At 37.3% G+C, this 17,203-nt stretch overlaps 1 protein-coding gene across 1 annotated transcript in view; it reads right to left on the reverse strand.

Annotated features, from left to right (window-relative positions):
• Positions 1–17,203, reverse strand: part of SCN11A (sodium voltage-gated channel alpha subunit 11) — a 74,873-nt gene that overhangs the window by 29,910 nt on the left and 27,760 nt on the right. The window contains exons 13-16 of the mRNA XM_058549418.1: positions 14,809–14,991; positions 12,394–12,762; positions 10,281–10,712; positions 15–128 (exon numbers count right to left, since the gene is read on the reverse strand). Of these exons, the coding sequence (XP_058405401.1) occupies positions 15–128; positions 10,281–10,712; positions 12,394–12,762; positions 14,809–14,991 (1,098 nt within the window). The remainder of the gene's footprint in view (positions 1–14; positions 129–10,280; positions 10,713–12,393; positions 12,763–14,808; positions 14,992–17,203) is intronic.

Raw genomic sequence — 17,203 nt, forward strand, 5'->3', positions numbered from 1 at the left:
CCCGGAAAAACTACCTTTCGGGAAGTCTGTTCTGAGAGGGAAGCATCATCTTCAGAGAACACGTCAATTTCCACGCTTTGAACTCTTGGGCTGCTGGACTCCTTGGTCTCCTGATGGAGTTCAGAGGCCTGACACAAAGAAGCCCAGAGTAGAATTAACATTCCTCCCGGACCTCTCACTTGAGATGAAACAAGATTGAATTCTATTTCGTTTTGTTTGTCATGAAAATATAACATTATTACTCTTTTTCTTTTTACTTTTTAAAACTGCTCCTGGAAAAACTCAACATAAAATAATTCTGGGAAAACTACTATAGGAAAAAGATAATGAAACTTACTCAGAAGTCATATAATCAAAACAATATGGTTTTGGTACAAAGTTCACCAAATAATTCAGAGGTGAAACTTACTATATCCCTTCAATTCAATGGCTACATAATAAATTATTTGATAAATGGTACCAGTATAATTTAGCTATCACTGAAGAAACACTACAGTGCTAGAATATAGTAAAAATAAAATCCACAACCATTTGATATTCTAATATAAAAGTAGATGAGTAAAAATGTTAGAAGAATCATTTGGAAAATAATTTTTTTATCACTTGGGGTACAGAGGGTTGGCTTAGCAAAACAGAAAACCAAAAGGCATAAAGAAAAATATATCACTACATAAAAATAAAAAATAAATTTTGTCTGATGACCTGCAGGGATATCCAAGAAGGATGTGTGAAGTCACCCTAAAATCTGTGTGAGGGTTCCTGTGAATTTGACACTGTAAGGTCATAATTTAAGAACACTTCTCCCTTTTGAACACATGCAATGACACACACACACACACACAAAACAGGTAAATATATCTATGGACCAGACACAGAACAGAAATATAAAGTAGTAACCATTTAAAACACAAAGCAAGTAATAGTGACTAAAAGTGTCCCATATGAGGGAGGGAACCACAGCTATGTCCAAGGCTTGAAACAGTGGGATGGGTTGAAGTTCTTGCACTTAAGAGAGAAAGCCAAAACAAGCTGTGGCCAATGCTTGGAATTACAATTATACAAAGGTGCATACCTAGGGAGGCAGGAGGAAGTACAGCCTCGGAAATAGAACCTGAGCAAAGGTACTCACTGGTTCAGTGACTGGATCTGTGCTATGCCTAGTATCGCTATTAGACAAGAATCCCAAGCTGACATTATAAGACTTGGTTCTGAAACGGATGCCTTAGAAAGGTCTATTAAAGACATGACAGAACTTGGGCTGCAGAAAGGTTGACAGATCCTTCCACTAAAGAGGAATTTTCAGACCAATACTCCAAAATATATAAAGAGACAAAGATAAAATAGTAGTTCCTCAAAATTAACCACTGGGAGGTGAATTTACTCATAAAAAAAAAAAAAGAAATTAATATAATACTCTGAAAGTGTCATTAAAATTAATAGTTTTAGGATGTAATAAAAAAGATATATAGAATTGCACTTGATGGCAGTGTAAGAAGCTCCATGGACAAGCTCCCCAGGGAAATAAGCATAAGTGGTGAAAAATATTTTTAAAAACTCATTTAAAGTCTCTGGAAACTGTCCTAAGGGCATACATTATATGAAGAAACATTTATTCAAGACAATCCACAAAATTCAGTAATAACAACAGGAGTCCATGGCACTTGAGCCATGATCAGTTCTATCTCTCCCCACCCCTCAGCTCAGCTTCTTGGAAGCCCCACTCTAGGAAGATGTGACCAAAAAGATGGGGTCCTCTCTACCCTCAGCTCCCAATCAAGGGATATGTGTCTCAACAGCAGAGGTAGGTCAGCAGCTTTTCTCATCCCTGCCACTTTCTGAGTTGAAGAGGCTAAATTCCTGGTGAATGTGGCCAAGAATTTGGGATCCCTTCTTCAATTCAGCCTCTACTCATAGGACAGAAACTCTATTCCAGGTTCAACAGCTTGAGAATACTGGGGCCCTGATCGCCCTCACCGCAGCTAGTTTGTAGGGCAGATGTTCCATGCAGGAAGAGAGAAGCTGAGAAAATGAGAGACTACTGCCCCTCTGAGTACCTGGAGCAGTGGCTAAGATATTTGCCCAGGTTGGGAGGCAACCCCTAAGAAATAAGAGCTCTGAAACCCTCCACAAAGGAACTGACTTTATTTGAAACACAAATTGGGGAAGTCCAAGCCTAAGAGTGCTCTTGAAAACAATGGAGATTTTGATGGTAAGCAAATAAGAAGAGACTGGTAGCTTTTCTTCACTAAAGGCAACAAATAAACCATAGGTCAGCAAGTTCACCACAGAGAACCATGGAAAGAGACAGCTAAAAGAGTCTTCCTGGGGTCAGAACAAATCTCAGAGGCTAGCCTTAAAATTACCCCTCCCAAATTTAATTAGATCAGACTATGGAGCAATTAACGCCCTGTGGTATTATCAAAAACAATAGAGCAATTGTTTGAGCCTAAAAACTGGGTGTGATACCAAAAGAGGAAGACAGATTAACAGAGAGATCACAGAAAGAGACAGTCAAAGAGGGCCCTGCTAAACCAACTGTCATTGTAGAGTGACTGTGTGCAAACCCAATACTGTGCTCTCTGAGGAGTGACGGCAAAGACCACATTTGTGTGTGTATGTTGGGGGAGGAGTAGGGAGAGGAGGGAATAGACTTCAGTAAAATAGTCTACCCAAGTCACCAAAAAAGTCCCAGAAAGGAGAGAAGGGAATCAATTCCAGAGTTGCTACAATATATTAGTTTAAATGCCCAATTTTTAACAAAATTATGAAACATGCAAAAAACAGGAAAATGTGATCCATACATAGGAAAAGAGTAGGCAACATAAGCTGCCTGTGAGATGGCCTGGATGTCAGAGTTAATAAAGAATGCAAAGCAGCTATTATAAATATGTTTAAAGAATTAAAATAATATATTTTATAGAAAGGATGCTGTGATGACAATGTATAATCAAATACAGAATATCAATTAAGAGATAGAAATTATTTAAAAAAATGGAAATTCTGGAGTTGAAATGTACAATAACTGAAATAAAAAATTCACTAGAAGGAGCAGCAGTACATCTGAACTGGCAGAACAAAGAATCAGTGAACTTGAAGAGGGATCAACAGAGATTATACAATCCAAAGAGCACAGAGAAAAAAGAAGAAAGAAAACTTAAAAGAAATTCAGAGGTACCTGGGACACCATTAAGCACACCAACCAGAAAGAAAGGAGAGAGAAAGATGAGCAGAAAAAATACTCAAAGAAATAAACTGCCCAAATTTGACTGAAAATATTAATCTACACATCTAAGAAGCTTATAGAATTCAAAGTAGGATAAACACAAAGAGATCCACTCCTAGACACATCATAGTAAAAATGCTGAAAGCCAAAGATAAAATCTTGAAAGTAGCAAGAGGAAAGCGGCTCATCATGTACAAGGGACTCCAATGAAATTAACAGCTGATTTCTCATTAGAAACAATGGAGACTAGAAGGCAAAGTGCTGAAATTAAAAAACAAATGTGAACCAAGATTTTAATATCCAGCAAAACAATCTTTCAAAAAATGAAGACAAAATAAAGATATTCCCAGATAAACAAAAAAGAGAATTCTTTGCTGGCTGACCTACCTTACAAAAAATACTAAAGGAGAGCTTTCAGGCTGAAAGCAAGTGACCCTAAATGGTGATAAAAGTCCACACAAAAAAACAAAGAGCACAGGTAAAGGTAAGTATGTAATTAAAAGATGACATAAATGCATATTTCTTTTCCTTTCTTCTCTTAACTGATTTCAAAGGAAACTGTGTAAAACAATATGTTTAAAAGTAGTGTATTTTTAGGCATGTAACACAGAAATAAAATATATTTGATAATAACAGCACGAAAGAGATGAGTGGGAGCAAAGCTGTTTTAGAGTAACGAAATGACACCTGAAGGTAACTTGAATTCACGAAAACAAATGAAGAGAGCCACAAGTGGTAAATAAGATTAATAAAATAAACTCTATAAATATATACCTCCTTTCCTTTCCTTTCTCAGATTCTTTAGTAGACATATAATTATATAAAGCAATAATGATAAAAATGTATTGTTGGGTTTTTAACATATATAGACATAATACATATAATAAAAATAGTACAAAATGGGGGAGAGGGAATAGAGCTATATGTGAGTAATGTTTCTGTATCTCACTGGAATTAAGTTAGTATAAACCAGACATCAATTCTAATAAGTTAGATGTATATGATAGTTCCTACAGCAACCAATAGGAAAACAACTCAAAAAAAATATTGTGAAAAAGTTATTAAAGGAATTAAGATGTTACACAAGGAAATATTCAAATAATGCGAAGTAAGGCAGTAAAGGAGGAAAAGAGAAATAAAAACATATGAGACAGATAAAAAACAAAAAGTAAAATATTAGAAGTAAATAAACTAGATCAGTAATAATATTAAATGCAAATAGGTTAAACAATCTAACCAAGAGGCAGAAATTGTCAGACTGGATAAGAAAACAAGATCCAATTACGTATTTTCTATGGGAGACACATTTTAGATTCAGAGATACAAAGAATTTGAAAGTAAAAGGATGGGAAAAGATACCACGCAAGCAGCAACCATAGGAAAGCTAGTGTGACTATGTTAATATCAGACAAAATAGATTTTAAAACAAAAAATTTACTAGAGATAAAGAGGGACATTTTATAATAATAAAAGTGTCAATATATCAGGAAGATATAACATTTATAAACATATACGCACATAACAAAAGACCCACAAAACACAGGCATACTTCATTTTATTGTGCTTCATTTTATTGCACTTTGCAGATATTGCGTTTTTCACAAGACCTTCCACTAGCAAAAAAATTACCACTTGCTGAAGGCTCAGATGATGGTTAGTATTTTTTAGCAAAAAAATATTTCTAAATTAAGGTATGTACATTGTTTTTTTAGACATAATGCTATTGTACACTTAATAGACTACTGTATAGTGTAAAGATCTGTATGCACTGGGAAACCAAAAAATTCATGTGACTTGCTTTATTGTGATAATCACTTCATTCAGTGGTCTAGAACTAAACCCTCAATATCTTGGAGGTATGCCTGTATATGAAGCAAAAACTGACAGAACTGAAAGGAGAAATAGACAATTTAATAATAATGGTTGGAGACTTCAATAACTCATTTTCAAAAATGAGTATAACAACTAAGTATAAGATCAACAAGGAAATAGAAGACTTGAACAACATTATAAATCAATTATATCTAACAAACATTTATAGAACACTCAACCCCAAACAGATATACATTCTTCTCAAGTACCCATGAAACACTTCCAGGATAGACAATATGCTAGGCCATAAAACAAGCCTCAATAAATTTAAAAGGATTGAAGTTGTACAGAGTATGTTTTCTGTAACAATGAAGTAAAATTAGAAATTAATAACAAAAAGATAATTGATGAATTCACAAACATGGGGAAATCAAACAAAACATTCTTAAATAAGCAATAAGTCAAAGAATAAATCATAAAAGAAATTAGAAAAGACTTTAAGATAAATGGAAATGAAAATATAATATGCCAAAAATTGTTGGATGCAGCTAAAGCAGTGCTTAAAGGAAAATTTATAGCTATAAACATCTACAATAAAAAAAAGAAACATCTCAAATCAATAACTTAACCTTCCACCTTAAAGCACTGGAAAAGGAAGAAAAAACAAAACTGAAAGCAAGCAGAAGAAAGGATATAGTAAGTATTCAAGCAGAAATTAATAAAATAGTAGGTAAAATCAACAAAACCAAACGTTGATTATTTTAAAAGACCAACAAAATTGACAAAACTTTAACAAGACTGACCAAGAGAAAATGAGAGAAGATCAAATTACTAAAATCAGGAATGAAAGAGGGGACGTTACGATCAATCTTACAGAAAGCAAAAGGATTATAAGGAAATACTGTGAACAACTGTATGTCATCAAAATAGATAACTTCAATGAAATGGACATATTCTAGAAATATAAAAACTACCAAAACAGACTCAAGAAGAAATAGAAAATATGAATAGCCCTATAACAAGGAAGGAGATTGAATTTCTATATAATTTAAAAACTTCCCACAGAGACATCCAGTTTCTGGTCTGACACCTAAGAAGTCTGGAGGTCTTCACCCCATCCTAACAAGTAAAAAGCTGAACAAACTGGAAAATCAACAATTCTTCCTATATCCATAAGAGAAGTGAAGACCAGGGCAAACCACTGCCTCCTGGTTGCAGAGATAGACAGGAAAATACTGAGAATCACAACTTACCAGAGAAGAAACCCAGGGGCAAAAGCCTCCATGAGAACCAGTGCCAGGGTAGGGAAACCTGAACTATAATTAACAAATTGCTGCAGGCTCAGTGTGGACAAGTCTAAGAGATAAAAGCTCCAGGGGACCTGGTCAGCAGGGGGCCCCCAGACTTGCATGAGTTTTACCTCTTGGAGCTCTACCCGATTCTCACAGTGAATATCAGAGAAAAATCCCCTTGTGCTTCTGGCGGGGGAAGAGGAAAAGAAAGCATTCTGAAATATGAGACAGCAGTCTGTTCTTAACAAGAACTGCCCTCAAGAGAAATTAGTAAACCAGAGCCTAACCTGCTGGGGTTTTATCAGGGCCTAACTGACCTGGAGGAAAGGAAATACCCAGTTCCAGCCAGCTCTCAATTTCCATGTGGAGGGAGGGAAATATCCAACTCCAGTCCACTCTAGCCATTTTGTTCCACCTAAAGGCATGAGGGGGGACTGAAAAGCACTGTGAAGTTCACAGTCCAGTGGCACAGGCTCACTAAAAGACTGAGACCTAATCATAGGACTATAGAACCCTTCCATTCCCCCCACACCTTACCAACACATTACTAAAGGCCTATTTATAGCAGTTCCATCTACCCAGTACATCATGTCTGACTACGAAGAAAAAATTAGAAGTCATACTAAAAGGCAAAACAAAAAAAAACAAAAAACAGTTTGAAGAGACAGAGCAAGTGTCAAAACCAGACTCAATATGGCAGAGATGTAGGAATTATCAGACCAGGAATTTAAAACAACTATGATTAAAATGCTAAGGGATCTAATGGATAAAATAGACAGCATGCAAGAAGACACAGGGAATTTAAGCAGAGAGACGGAAATTCTAAGAAGGAATAAAAAAGAAATGCTGGAGATCAAAAACACTGTAACAGAAATGAAGAATGCCTTTGATGGGCCTATTGGTAGACTGAACACAGCTGAAGAAAGAATCTCTGAGCTTGAGGCTATCTCAGTAGAAACCACCAAAACGGAGAAGCAAAGAGAAAAAATATGGAAAAAAACAGAACAGAATATCCAAGACCTGTGGGGCAACTACAAAGGTGTAACGTACACATAATGGGAATACCAGAAAGAGAAGAAAGAGAGAAAGGAACAGAACAAATATTTGAAACAATAATGACTGAGAATTTTCCGTATAATGCTATATGTCAATTATAATTTGTAATATCATTTGGATGGAACTTGAGGACATTATGCTCAAGTGAAATATGTCAGACAGAGAAAGAAAAATACCATATGATATCACTTATATGTGCAATCTAAAAAAGCCAAATTTGCAGAAACAGAGAGTAGAATGGTGGTTACCAGGGACCAAGGGCTGGGTGAAATGGGGAGATGTTGGTCAAAAAGTACTACTTCCAGTTAGAAGATGAATAAATTCAGGGAATCTAATGTATAGCATTGTAATTATAGTTAACAATACCGTACTATACACTTGAACTTGCTAAGAGAGTAAACCTTAAATGTTCTCACCATGAAAAAGAAATAGTAATTATGTGACATGACGGAGGTGTTAGCTAATGCCATGGTGGTAATTATATTGTAATGTATAAGTGTATCAAATCAACACATTGCATACCTTAAATGTACACAGTTATATGTCAATTATATCTCAAGGCTGAAAAAAAAAAGAAAAGATATAGAAGAGGAGGAAGACTTCTCACCTCATTTAATGAGGCTCATATTAACCTGATACCAAAACCAGGCGGATACATTACAAGGGAAAAACCTAGTGATGCAAAATCTTTAACAAAATGTTAGCAAATTGAATCTAAATATATATATATATATAAGGACAATATACCATAGCCAAGTAGGGATAACCCAAGGAATGCATGGGTGATTTAACATTTAGAATAAATGAAAAAAAAAATATGATTATCCCAATAAGTATAGGAAATGCATTTCAGAAAATTCAATATATATTCATCATTTAAAAATATAAAACCTCCTAGCAAATTAGGAATAAAGAGAATTTCCTCAACTAAGATCTTGCTTAATGGGGAAAGACTTGATGTTTCTACCTAAGATCAGGAACAAGGCAAGGTATATACTCCTATGATTCCTATTCAACATTGGAAGGTCCTAACCAATGTAATAAGGCAAGAAAAAAACATACAGATCGAAAAAAAAAAGTAAAGCTGTCTTTATTTACAGATGAAACTATTATATGCAAAGAAAATTCTAAAGAATCTACAAAAAGGTATTAGAATTAATGTCAGTATACCAAGCTTGCAGGATATAAGGTCCATATACAAAAGTCAATTACATTTCTATATACTAATAATGAATATTTGGAAATTGAAATTTTAAAAATTACATTTACAGTAACATAAAAACATTAACTACTTAGGGAGAAATTTAACCAAATATGTCAAGACTTGTACACTGAAAACTACAAAACATTGCTAAGAAAAGTTAAAGAAGATCTAAATAGGTGGAGAGGTATACATGTTCATGAATCAGAAGACTTAATATTGTTAAGATCTAAGTATCTATAAAATGATCTATATATTCAATGTAATTCCAAACAAAATCCCAGCAGTCTTTTTTAGGAAAACTTGACAACTGATTCTTAAATACATAAGGAAATGCAAAGGACCTACAATAGTCAAAACAAATTTGGTAATGAACAAAGTTACACAACTTGCTTTCAAAACTTATTATAAATCTACAGTAATCAAGACAGTGTGGTATTTGTATAAAATAGATATATAGATCAATGAAACAGAATTAAGAGTCCAGAAAAAGGCATATATATATATATATATATATATATATATATATATAGCCAACTGATTTTTGACAAAGATACCAAGTTGATTCAATGGGATAAACACAGGCATTTCAATATATGGTACTAGAATCACTAGATATATATATACAGAAAAAAAAACCAATTCATACCATATACAAAAATTAAATTGAAATGGATCATGGACTTGAAGCTAAAAGTTAAACCTACAAAATTCTCAAAGAAAACATATGAGAAAATCTTTGCAACTTTGGGTTATACAAAGATTTCTTAGAATGGAAACAAAACACATGAACCATAGGAGTAATCTTGATAAATTATACTTTACCAAAATTAAAAATTTCTGCTCACTGGAAGATACCATCAAGAAAACAAAAGGTGAACCACAGACAGTTAGAAAATGTGCACTATACATATCAGACACAGGGCTTGTGTTCAGAATATTAATAAACTCTTAAAACTCAATAATAAGAAAACAGCTCAATAAAAACAGACAATAGACACTATACCAGTGAAGATATATTATGCAATATCATTATTTATCAGTGAAATAAAAATTAAAACCACAATGAGGCACCCCTACAAACCCATTAGAATGGTTAAAAATTAGAAACGCAGACAACATCAAACATTGGGAAGGATGTGGAGCAAATGGAACCCCCATACATTGCTGGTGGGAATGTAATATGTTACAACCATTGTGGAAAACTCGGGAATATACAAACAGCTGTAGTTGTTTATTTAGGGCATTGATCACCCTGCCACTCCATGACAGTCCTCATCTCCCACCACTCCTCATCCACGAGCCCCACACTGGTCCCTGAAGAGACTGAGTTTGTTCTCACCTCTGTGTCTTTTTCTATGCTCTTCACTTCACTTTCCACACTCCCTTTCTTCACCTTCCAGCCAATCCCAACTCTATACTTCTTTTAGGGCTCAACCAAAGGTACTTGATTCCCCTGTTGCCCCAACCCATTCTAACCTTGCTCCCCTCTGAACTCCTCTGACACCCTCCATCTGTACCACACGTGCAGGACCATGATTAGAACAAGCTCTGGGATGTGCACAGGGGTATTCACAGGTAGCCACTTGTATACCCTTAATATCCCTGCATAGTGCTCAGAACAGGGCAGGCAACCAGTGCCCCATGGCAACTCTAGCTTTGCACAACTTCTAAGTCTATGTGTGAACCTTCATACCTGTTTTCCAGCCTCAGGTTGTGTGACAGGCTGTGCATCATTTTCATCAGGACATTCAATATCATCTTCTTCCTCTGCAAGTGGGGCCAACCAAGTCCGATCATGCTCCACACTCAAGGTTTTTGGTGCAGAAGTTAGTATACCAAACTCTCCCCGGGGGTCTGGGCCGTTTTTCATCTGTGTGACCAGGGGAATGATGTCTTTGCTCTCTGCAGCAGGGCCTCCTGTCACCTCTTTTTGCTCTGGTAAGTTTTGCCTCCTGTACCGCTTGTGACAAAAATGCTCAAGAGTATACATCACAAAACAAAAAGCCCGGCGGAACCGATCCAGGGCTAACTGGACTTCGGTTTTCCTGGCCTGTCCTTCCGAGTTTCCATCTTTCTCCTCATTGCTGAAGGAATTGAGCAGCAAGGCAATGAAGAGATTGAGTACCTGGGAAGGGGCCAGGGACACAAGCAGAATGGAAAGTTTAGCAAAGGAAAGGATACAGTCGGTTTCCAGAACAACTTTTCCCCAAGACTCAAAACAAAATCAAACGAGAGTTCTATGTCCTTCTGTCTCCCAAGAAGTTCTTCTACAGAATAAATAAAAGGAGAGAAGATTGAGGAAGCAGTAGAAACAGCAAGATAAGAAAAAAGAAAAATTGAAATTAAAGAGTGCAAACAGCCAAATCCAGTTTAGCTACATATAGGCAGCACGTATTGGAGACCCTGGCCAGTGTAACCATGCGGCAAAATCAAAAGTGTATATTCCTTGAGGATCAGCCAGAATCGTGAGCTTGGATTTTTGCTGTAATTGCCCACAGGGATATGGGTCCAATGTCTAAGATCACTGTGGAGTCCTCTCCTGTTTGTGCAAGCTCTTTAGGTCCCGCTGCCCGAAACGCAATGAGGCCTTAGGGCAGAGCTGGAGGGGTTTGAACCAAATCTGCAACTCTTCTGTTGAAGCATATACCACTTTAAATGCAGATCATCCCAACAGCTTCCTACTTTGTTTTTTTTGCTTACACTTACACACCCTCCAATTCATAAGTTTACCTCCTTAAACTTGGTTTGTGGCTCTCACCAGCTCAAAATTATACAGCCTTCAAGGAGAAGTGTCCTGTGGGTGTGAAGCTTCCTCAGCTTCACCACGAGAATGCCCAACTCTGGATCTTTGCTCAGTCTCTCCTCTATTTGCTAAGTCCTCCTTGATTCTTGAGTGCCCTTCTCAAGCATTGTATCTTCCACAAATCCTTTATTAATGCTCCCTTCCCATTCCCATTGGTGATAGCCTACTCTTCTGAACTTTTGTATCACTTATTATCTATCTACACCACTTATTCGGTACTGGGGATAAAGCTATTGAGTGTGGATAGTTAATCATGTTGGCACAATAGCCCCAATTTGATTCTGAAGATCTTGTGCTCAGGTTTCCTTGTGGGTCTCCTGTCTCTTCATACCCTCACTGGTGTATACCTAATTAGCTTCTCCATAAATATCTATGTTTCCAGCTGCAAGTAATAGACACAAGGCAGCTTACACAATAAGAAAATGTAACATAACAAGTTTGAAAATGGAACAGGGACCAATTATGACATGAAGATAGGTTTGCTCTGTCTTTTCACTCTACCTTCCTCAGTACTGGCTTGCTTTGTCTTAGGCTGGTTCTTCTCATGGTTGCACAATGTTTGTAGTTCTACCAGGAGTCACAGTCATAAAAAGGCCAGAGGAAGTAAAAGGACCGTTTTTTCCCTCATCCCTGTTTTTTTTTTTTAATAGAAAAAGAAGCTTTCCTCAATGAATATCCCTTTACACCTTATTGACCAAATTAAGTCACAAACCTCTACCTCAGCCAACCACCAGCTGAGAGAACACGAATATCTTAGAATAATCACCTGGAGTAGAATAGTTACTGGGGAATCAGTCAACACGAACACTACCTGACAAGGAGGTTTTGTCTCATGCTTATTATACTTTCCTCAAAACAAATTCAAATGCAGATTTTAAATATTATATAATATTAAATTTAGAATATTATATTTAGAATAACAATTTTCACCAATGAAGTGTTGCAAAGAAGCTAATGCATTTGTATAGTCTATGTATTTAAAAAAAATATCTAAGACACTCACCACGAGTTTTCCTATCACCATGATCAACAGAAAGACAATAATGCACAGTGATTGGTCAGCTTGTTGCATACATTCCCACATGTTTTCAATCCATTCCCCACAGAGGATGCGGAATACCACCAGAAAGGAGTGATAGAAATCCCCCATGTGCCAGCGTCGTAAACATGGGACTGTAGGGGTACAGGATTTTGTAATACTTTTTTCAGAATTGAATTTAGAGCCAAAAAGCTGCATGCCGACTACCGAGAAAATAAAGACCACAATGGCCAGGACTACAGTCAGGTTTCCCAGGGCTCCAACGGAGTGGCCAATTATCTTAATCAGTGTATTTAAAGTTGGCCAGGATTTGGCTAACTTGAAGACCCTCAGCTGTAAAAAGAGAAAATAAACAAAAATGGAAGAAAAGCCAGTTAAGGACAAATTCCATCTGGTCTCCTATAAAGCAAATGACATGTTCCCACACCACAGCATTTATGACTTTCAGAAATCTTTTCAAAGCCAAATCCATCCTAAACATAGTCACCAACTCCCTGTCCCAACCTAATACTTATCTGTATCGACTTTTTGTTTTAAAAATGGAAATATTTTGTTCTAACTTTTTTAAATGATAAAAATGTTGGGATTATGATGGTGCATACACATTTACTGTATAAAATGAATGCTTTGGAATCCTATTTAATATACCAGGGGTCAAAAATCTGGCCTGAGGGCCAAATCCAGCCCATTGCCTGTTTTTGTATAGCCTGAGAGGTAAGACTGTTTTTTTACATTTTTTAAATGGTTGGAAAATAATCAAAAGAAGGGTGCTTCACTGTACATGAAAATTGTATGAAGTTCAAATTTCTGCATCCATAAATAAAGTTTTATTGGAACACAGCCACACCCATTTATTCTTGAATGTCTATGGCTACTTTTGTGCTGCAATAGCAAAGTTGAATCATTTTGACAGAGATCATATGGCCTGTAAGGCTGAAAATATTCACCATTTGGCTTTTTACAGAAAAATTTTGCTAATTCTTGCATTATATAATTCAGGTCACAAGTTTGAATCTAAACTTTACAACAATAATGAGAGGAATATGACATTTTATACCCAGGAAAGAAAAGGCAATCACCTACTCAAGACATGCACACTCTTTCCAAAGAGAAAAGTTTTTCATGGAACCTTACAGATCTTATAGGTGACAATAACCTTAGAGAAAATACAGCAACTAGTTTCATAGGTTATTTCTTATATCAACTTGCAACGCAAAGTGATGGTTTCACTCCAAAGTACAATCCTGTTAAGTATCAATTATTTAGGAGTGGAAATATTGCAGGTCAGTAAGACTTATGTCCCAAGAGATGGACTACCACTGTCTACTCAGAGGGGAGCCAGGGGCATCTCATAGGGAAACTGTGCTTCTGCTCTCATACACAGACAACGAACCTCACCGAGTTCCTTGCCTCCGAGCATGGCTGTAATAAGCCTAAACAATTGTAAAGCAAATGCAATTTTGCTCACCTGAGTGCCAATAAAACTTTAGGACAGCAGCCTAATAATGCCTGACTTCGAGCAGTGTGATCTCCTAACATATCCCAAGTACAAAATGTCCGTTTAGATAAGTGAATCAAATGTCTTACTCTGTAGGCTTAGAAATCCTATCCATGTCAAAAAAAAAAAAAAAAAAAAAAGTAAATCTTTGAAACAGGACAAAAGGCCACCTTTTATGGTTTCCCGATACCCCTCTCAGATGTAGTTTCTCTGTAGCTTTCTATCCGTACCTCTCATGGGGTCTGTCACACTCTACATTGCCTCATTGTCATTTTTGGCCCTGTCTTACACCGTCCTTGGACTGCAAACTCCTTGAAGACAGTGCTTTCCTCATCTTTGAGCCTTCCCTCTTGTCAGCTCACATCAGGTACTCTGCAAAGGTTGCCAGAATGCCTCCAATGGTTAGGAAATGGAGAGCAAAGACTACAGAATAGGAACGTGGGCTTGATAGTAGTGAGGAGCGACCTCGTGAGACAGCACCTGCTGGCCTCACCTATCCCCCTCCTGGGCTCTGTAGTCTTCACCCCTTTGGTGAGCCCAGTGGGAGGGTGCCTGGCTCAGAGCTCCGTGGGGGAGTAGATCATTAGAGAGGTCGTACACAAAAAAGAAGCGGAGCCTAGACGCTGAAAGACACAATTTTGCATCTGCTGGCCTAAAGAGTCACCTTGAGTGGTGGGAGAAAGTAGGGGTTCAGCTGGTAGAAGACCCTCTGGGACTCCCAAGAGTATTAAAGACTTAGGTGGGAGGAGGAGTGCAGTTGATTCTTGGGTTAAGGTAAGATAAATTAAAGTTTAATCCAAAATAGCCACTGAACTCACTCAAGACTCTCTTCAATCTTGACAGCTAAGTTATTCAGTAAAGTAAGAAAGTAAGTGCCTTACCACTCTTAAGGAACGGAAAAATGGCCATCTTTGTTTTCTTGCAACTATACTGTTCATCACATCTGCAAAACTCAGAAGAGCAACAATACTGTCAAAAACGTTCCAGCCTCGGCGAAAGTAGTGGTAGGGATCGAGTGCAATGATTTTTAGGAACATTTCTGCCATAAAAATGCCAGTGAAAACCTACAGCGAGACAAAAAAAGAATGAGAAAAGGAAGCTATCTCTCTTTGGAGATACACTTTTAAGAATGGTCCAAGGGAATTACAGAGCTTACAAAGAAATGAAATGTATTCTCATAGTGGACACAATATACCCTAAAGTCCACGTAAAAGAAACTTTTACTGCTACAGCATGAATCTCACTCTGCCTTTGCTCCTCTCTCCAACCCTCTCCATGGTGCCCATTCTAGTGTTACCAAGCTCACAGACATCAGGACAGAGAATAAATATTATTTCCCATTCTGTTGAATGGTTTCTTGGTAGATGGCAGAGTGATAGGAAGTGTGAAGCAATATCTTCCCTGAATTCTCTTTAAAATACCAATAAAAACTCCAATATGGGGGAAGTACACAACAGCTCTGAAAACTAAAGATAAATATCCTCTAGAAACCAGAATCCAGGAGGAGTTCACCTAACTACTCAATCTCAACACCTTGATCAGAAGAAAATTAAAAAGAAGCCCAGAGCAGAGAATTGAAAAACACTACCAGGGACAGAAAAATGTCTTTGAGCAATTCAATGTATAGGATAAACTTTAGATTGGTTATGGTTGAAAGGAAGATTAGTGAGTTGGAATATAATCCTAAGAACTCCTTCAGAATGTAGGGTTCTTCATTCCAGATCAAAATATTCGAATTAAAAGGAGGGGCGAAAGTTACAAAAAGTGCTAAATTTTGTGTTTTCCATGGGCAAAAATAAATTTTCTGTCTTTGTCTTTGATAATTAGATAAATATAGACTTAAGGAACTTACAAAATGTTGAATAAGTAGTAGCCAAATTCAAAACTAAATCTATCTTCTATATCTTTGCAGAAGATAAAGCAAAGCATTCCTTCACAGCAAATAGCACGTTCTCTATCACACACACACACACATGCACACACACACACAAATATATAGAAATGAGAAGAATAATAGTATGAAAATAAGAAGGTAATATAAAAAGAATTAAAGCCTTTAAAAATTTTGTCAGTTACAAGACTCTCCTCCACAGTTCTGAAATAAAAAAATAAACCATAAATGCTTAAATCCCCTATTAAAAGAAACACATGATCTGTTTTTATAAATACTTCAATGACTTACTATTTATTTTTTTAAAAATCCCTAAAATAAAACAACACAAGTTAAAATAAAAGAATAGGCAAAGATAAATCCAGGACAGGCAAATAAAAAGAAATTGAGGGTGGCAAAGAAATTTCAGAGCTTATATCTATCTTTTCCCTTTAAACATTGCTGCCTACCCCCACTCAATGCCACAACCAGGACCTAAAGGCATGCAGTGTTGCCTGTTCTAGTTAATTGTGTTGGACTGGTCCCATCCCCGTTGGACCCACTCCTCCTCCTCCTGTCTCCTTCAGGCTTTAGGTCTAGCCCTACAGCCTTCCTAGATGCCTTGGGACCATTCATTTTGCAATCCAATTCAATTACTATTTATGGCTTCTTGGAAGCTCCACGTACTCCCTCGATTTGAGCAATCCTGAAGGCTAGAGAGTACGTTTTCAAGTCCAGTCCCACAGAACTCCACAGTCCAGCTTAATCCTGGTCCACCCATCAGAGGAAGGAGGTTTGGAAGTGTTCTTTGGAACTCAAGGCTCCAAGGCCTCCCTCCACCACCACCATGGGACCACAATAGATGGGATGGCTGCCACTTTTGTATTGTGCATCTGGGGAATGGAGCAAATGGAACGAAAGCACAGGCTATGTGGCCAGCTCTGCATGTTTCTTGTCAATTTTCAGGAGCCGGGGCACGGCTGCTGCCAGTGTCCTCAGACACCGACAATGTCCCTGTGCCTCCTTTGGCCTCTGGAGAGAGTTAAGAAGAATATCACTTAATTATCCACCTTCCGACTGCAAAACGCAGCTTCACCTCAACACCCAGGATGCCTAGTCTGTGGGAAATCTGAGAGGAGAGCTTTTGTCATTTCCCACAGTTTGACCAGCAGATGAAGTGATGGACAGACCACTTTTGCAATTGGGAAGCTCTGTCCAGGGAATGACTCTCGGTTCTTTGGGTATCCTCTAGAACTTATCCAATAACTCGACCCACCAGGAGGTGCTGAAAGGTGGATCTGCTGACTCTGTTGAGGCAGGAACCATGGCCCTGAGGGCACAATATTCTGCCTCTAGGTGAAACACCGTCAGCCCATTTGTGGAACACCTCAGCAGGAGAGGGTTGA

The sequence above is a fragment of the Diceros bicornis genome, chromosome 2, assembly GCF_020826845.1.
Source record: "Diceros bicornis minor isolate mBicDic1 chromosome 2, mDicBic1.mat.cur, whole genome shotgun sequence".
Taxonomy (NCBI): Eukaryota; Metazoa; Chordata; class Mammalia; order Perissodactyla; family Rhinocerotidae; genus Diceros; species Diceros bicornis.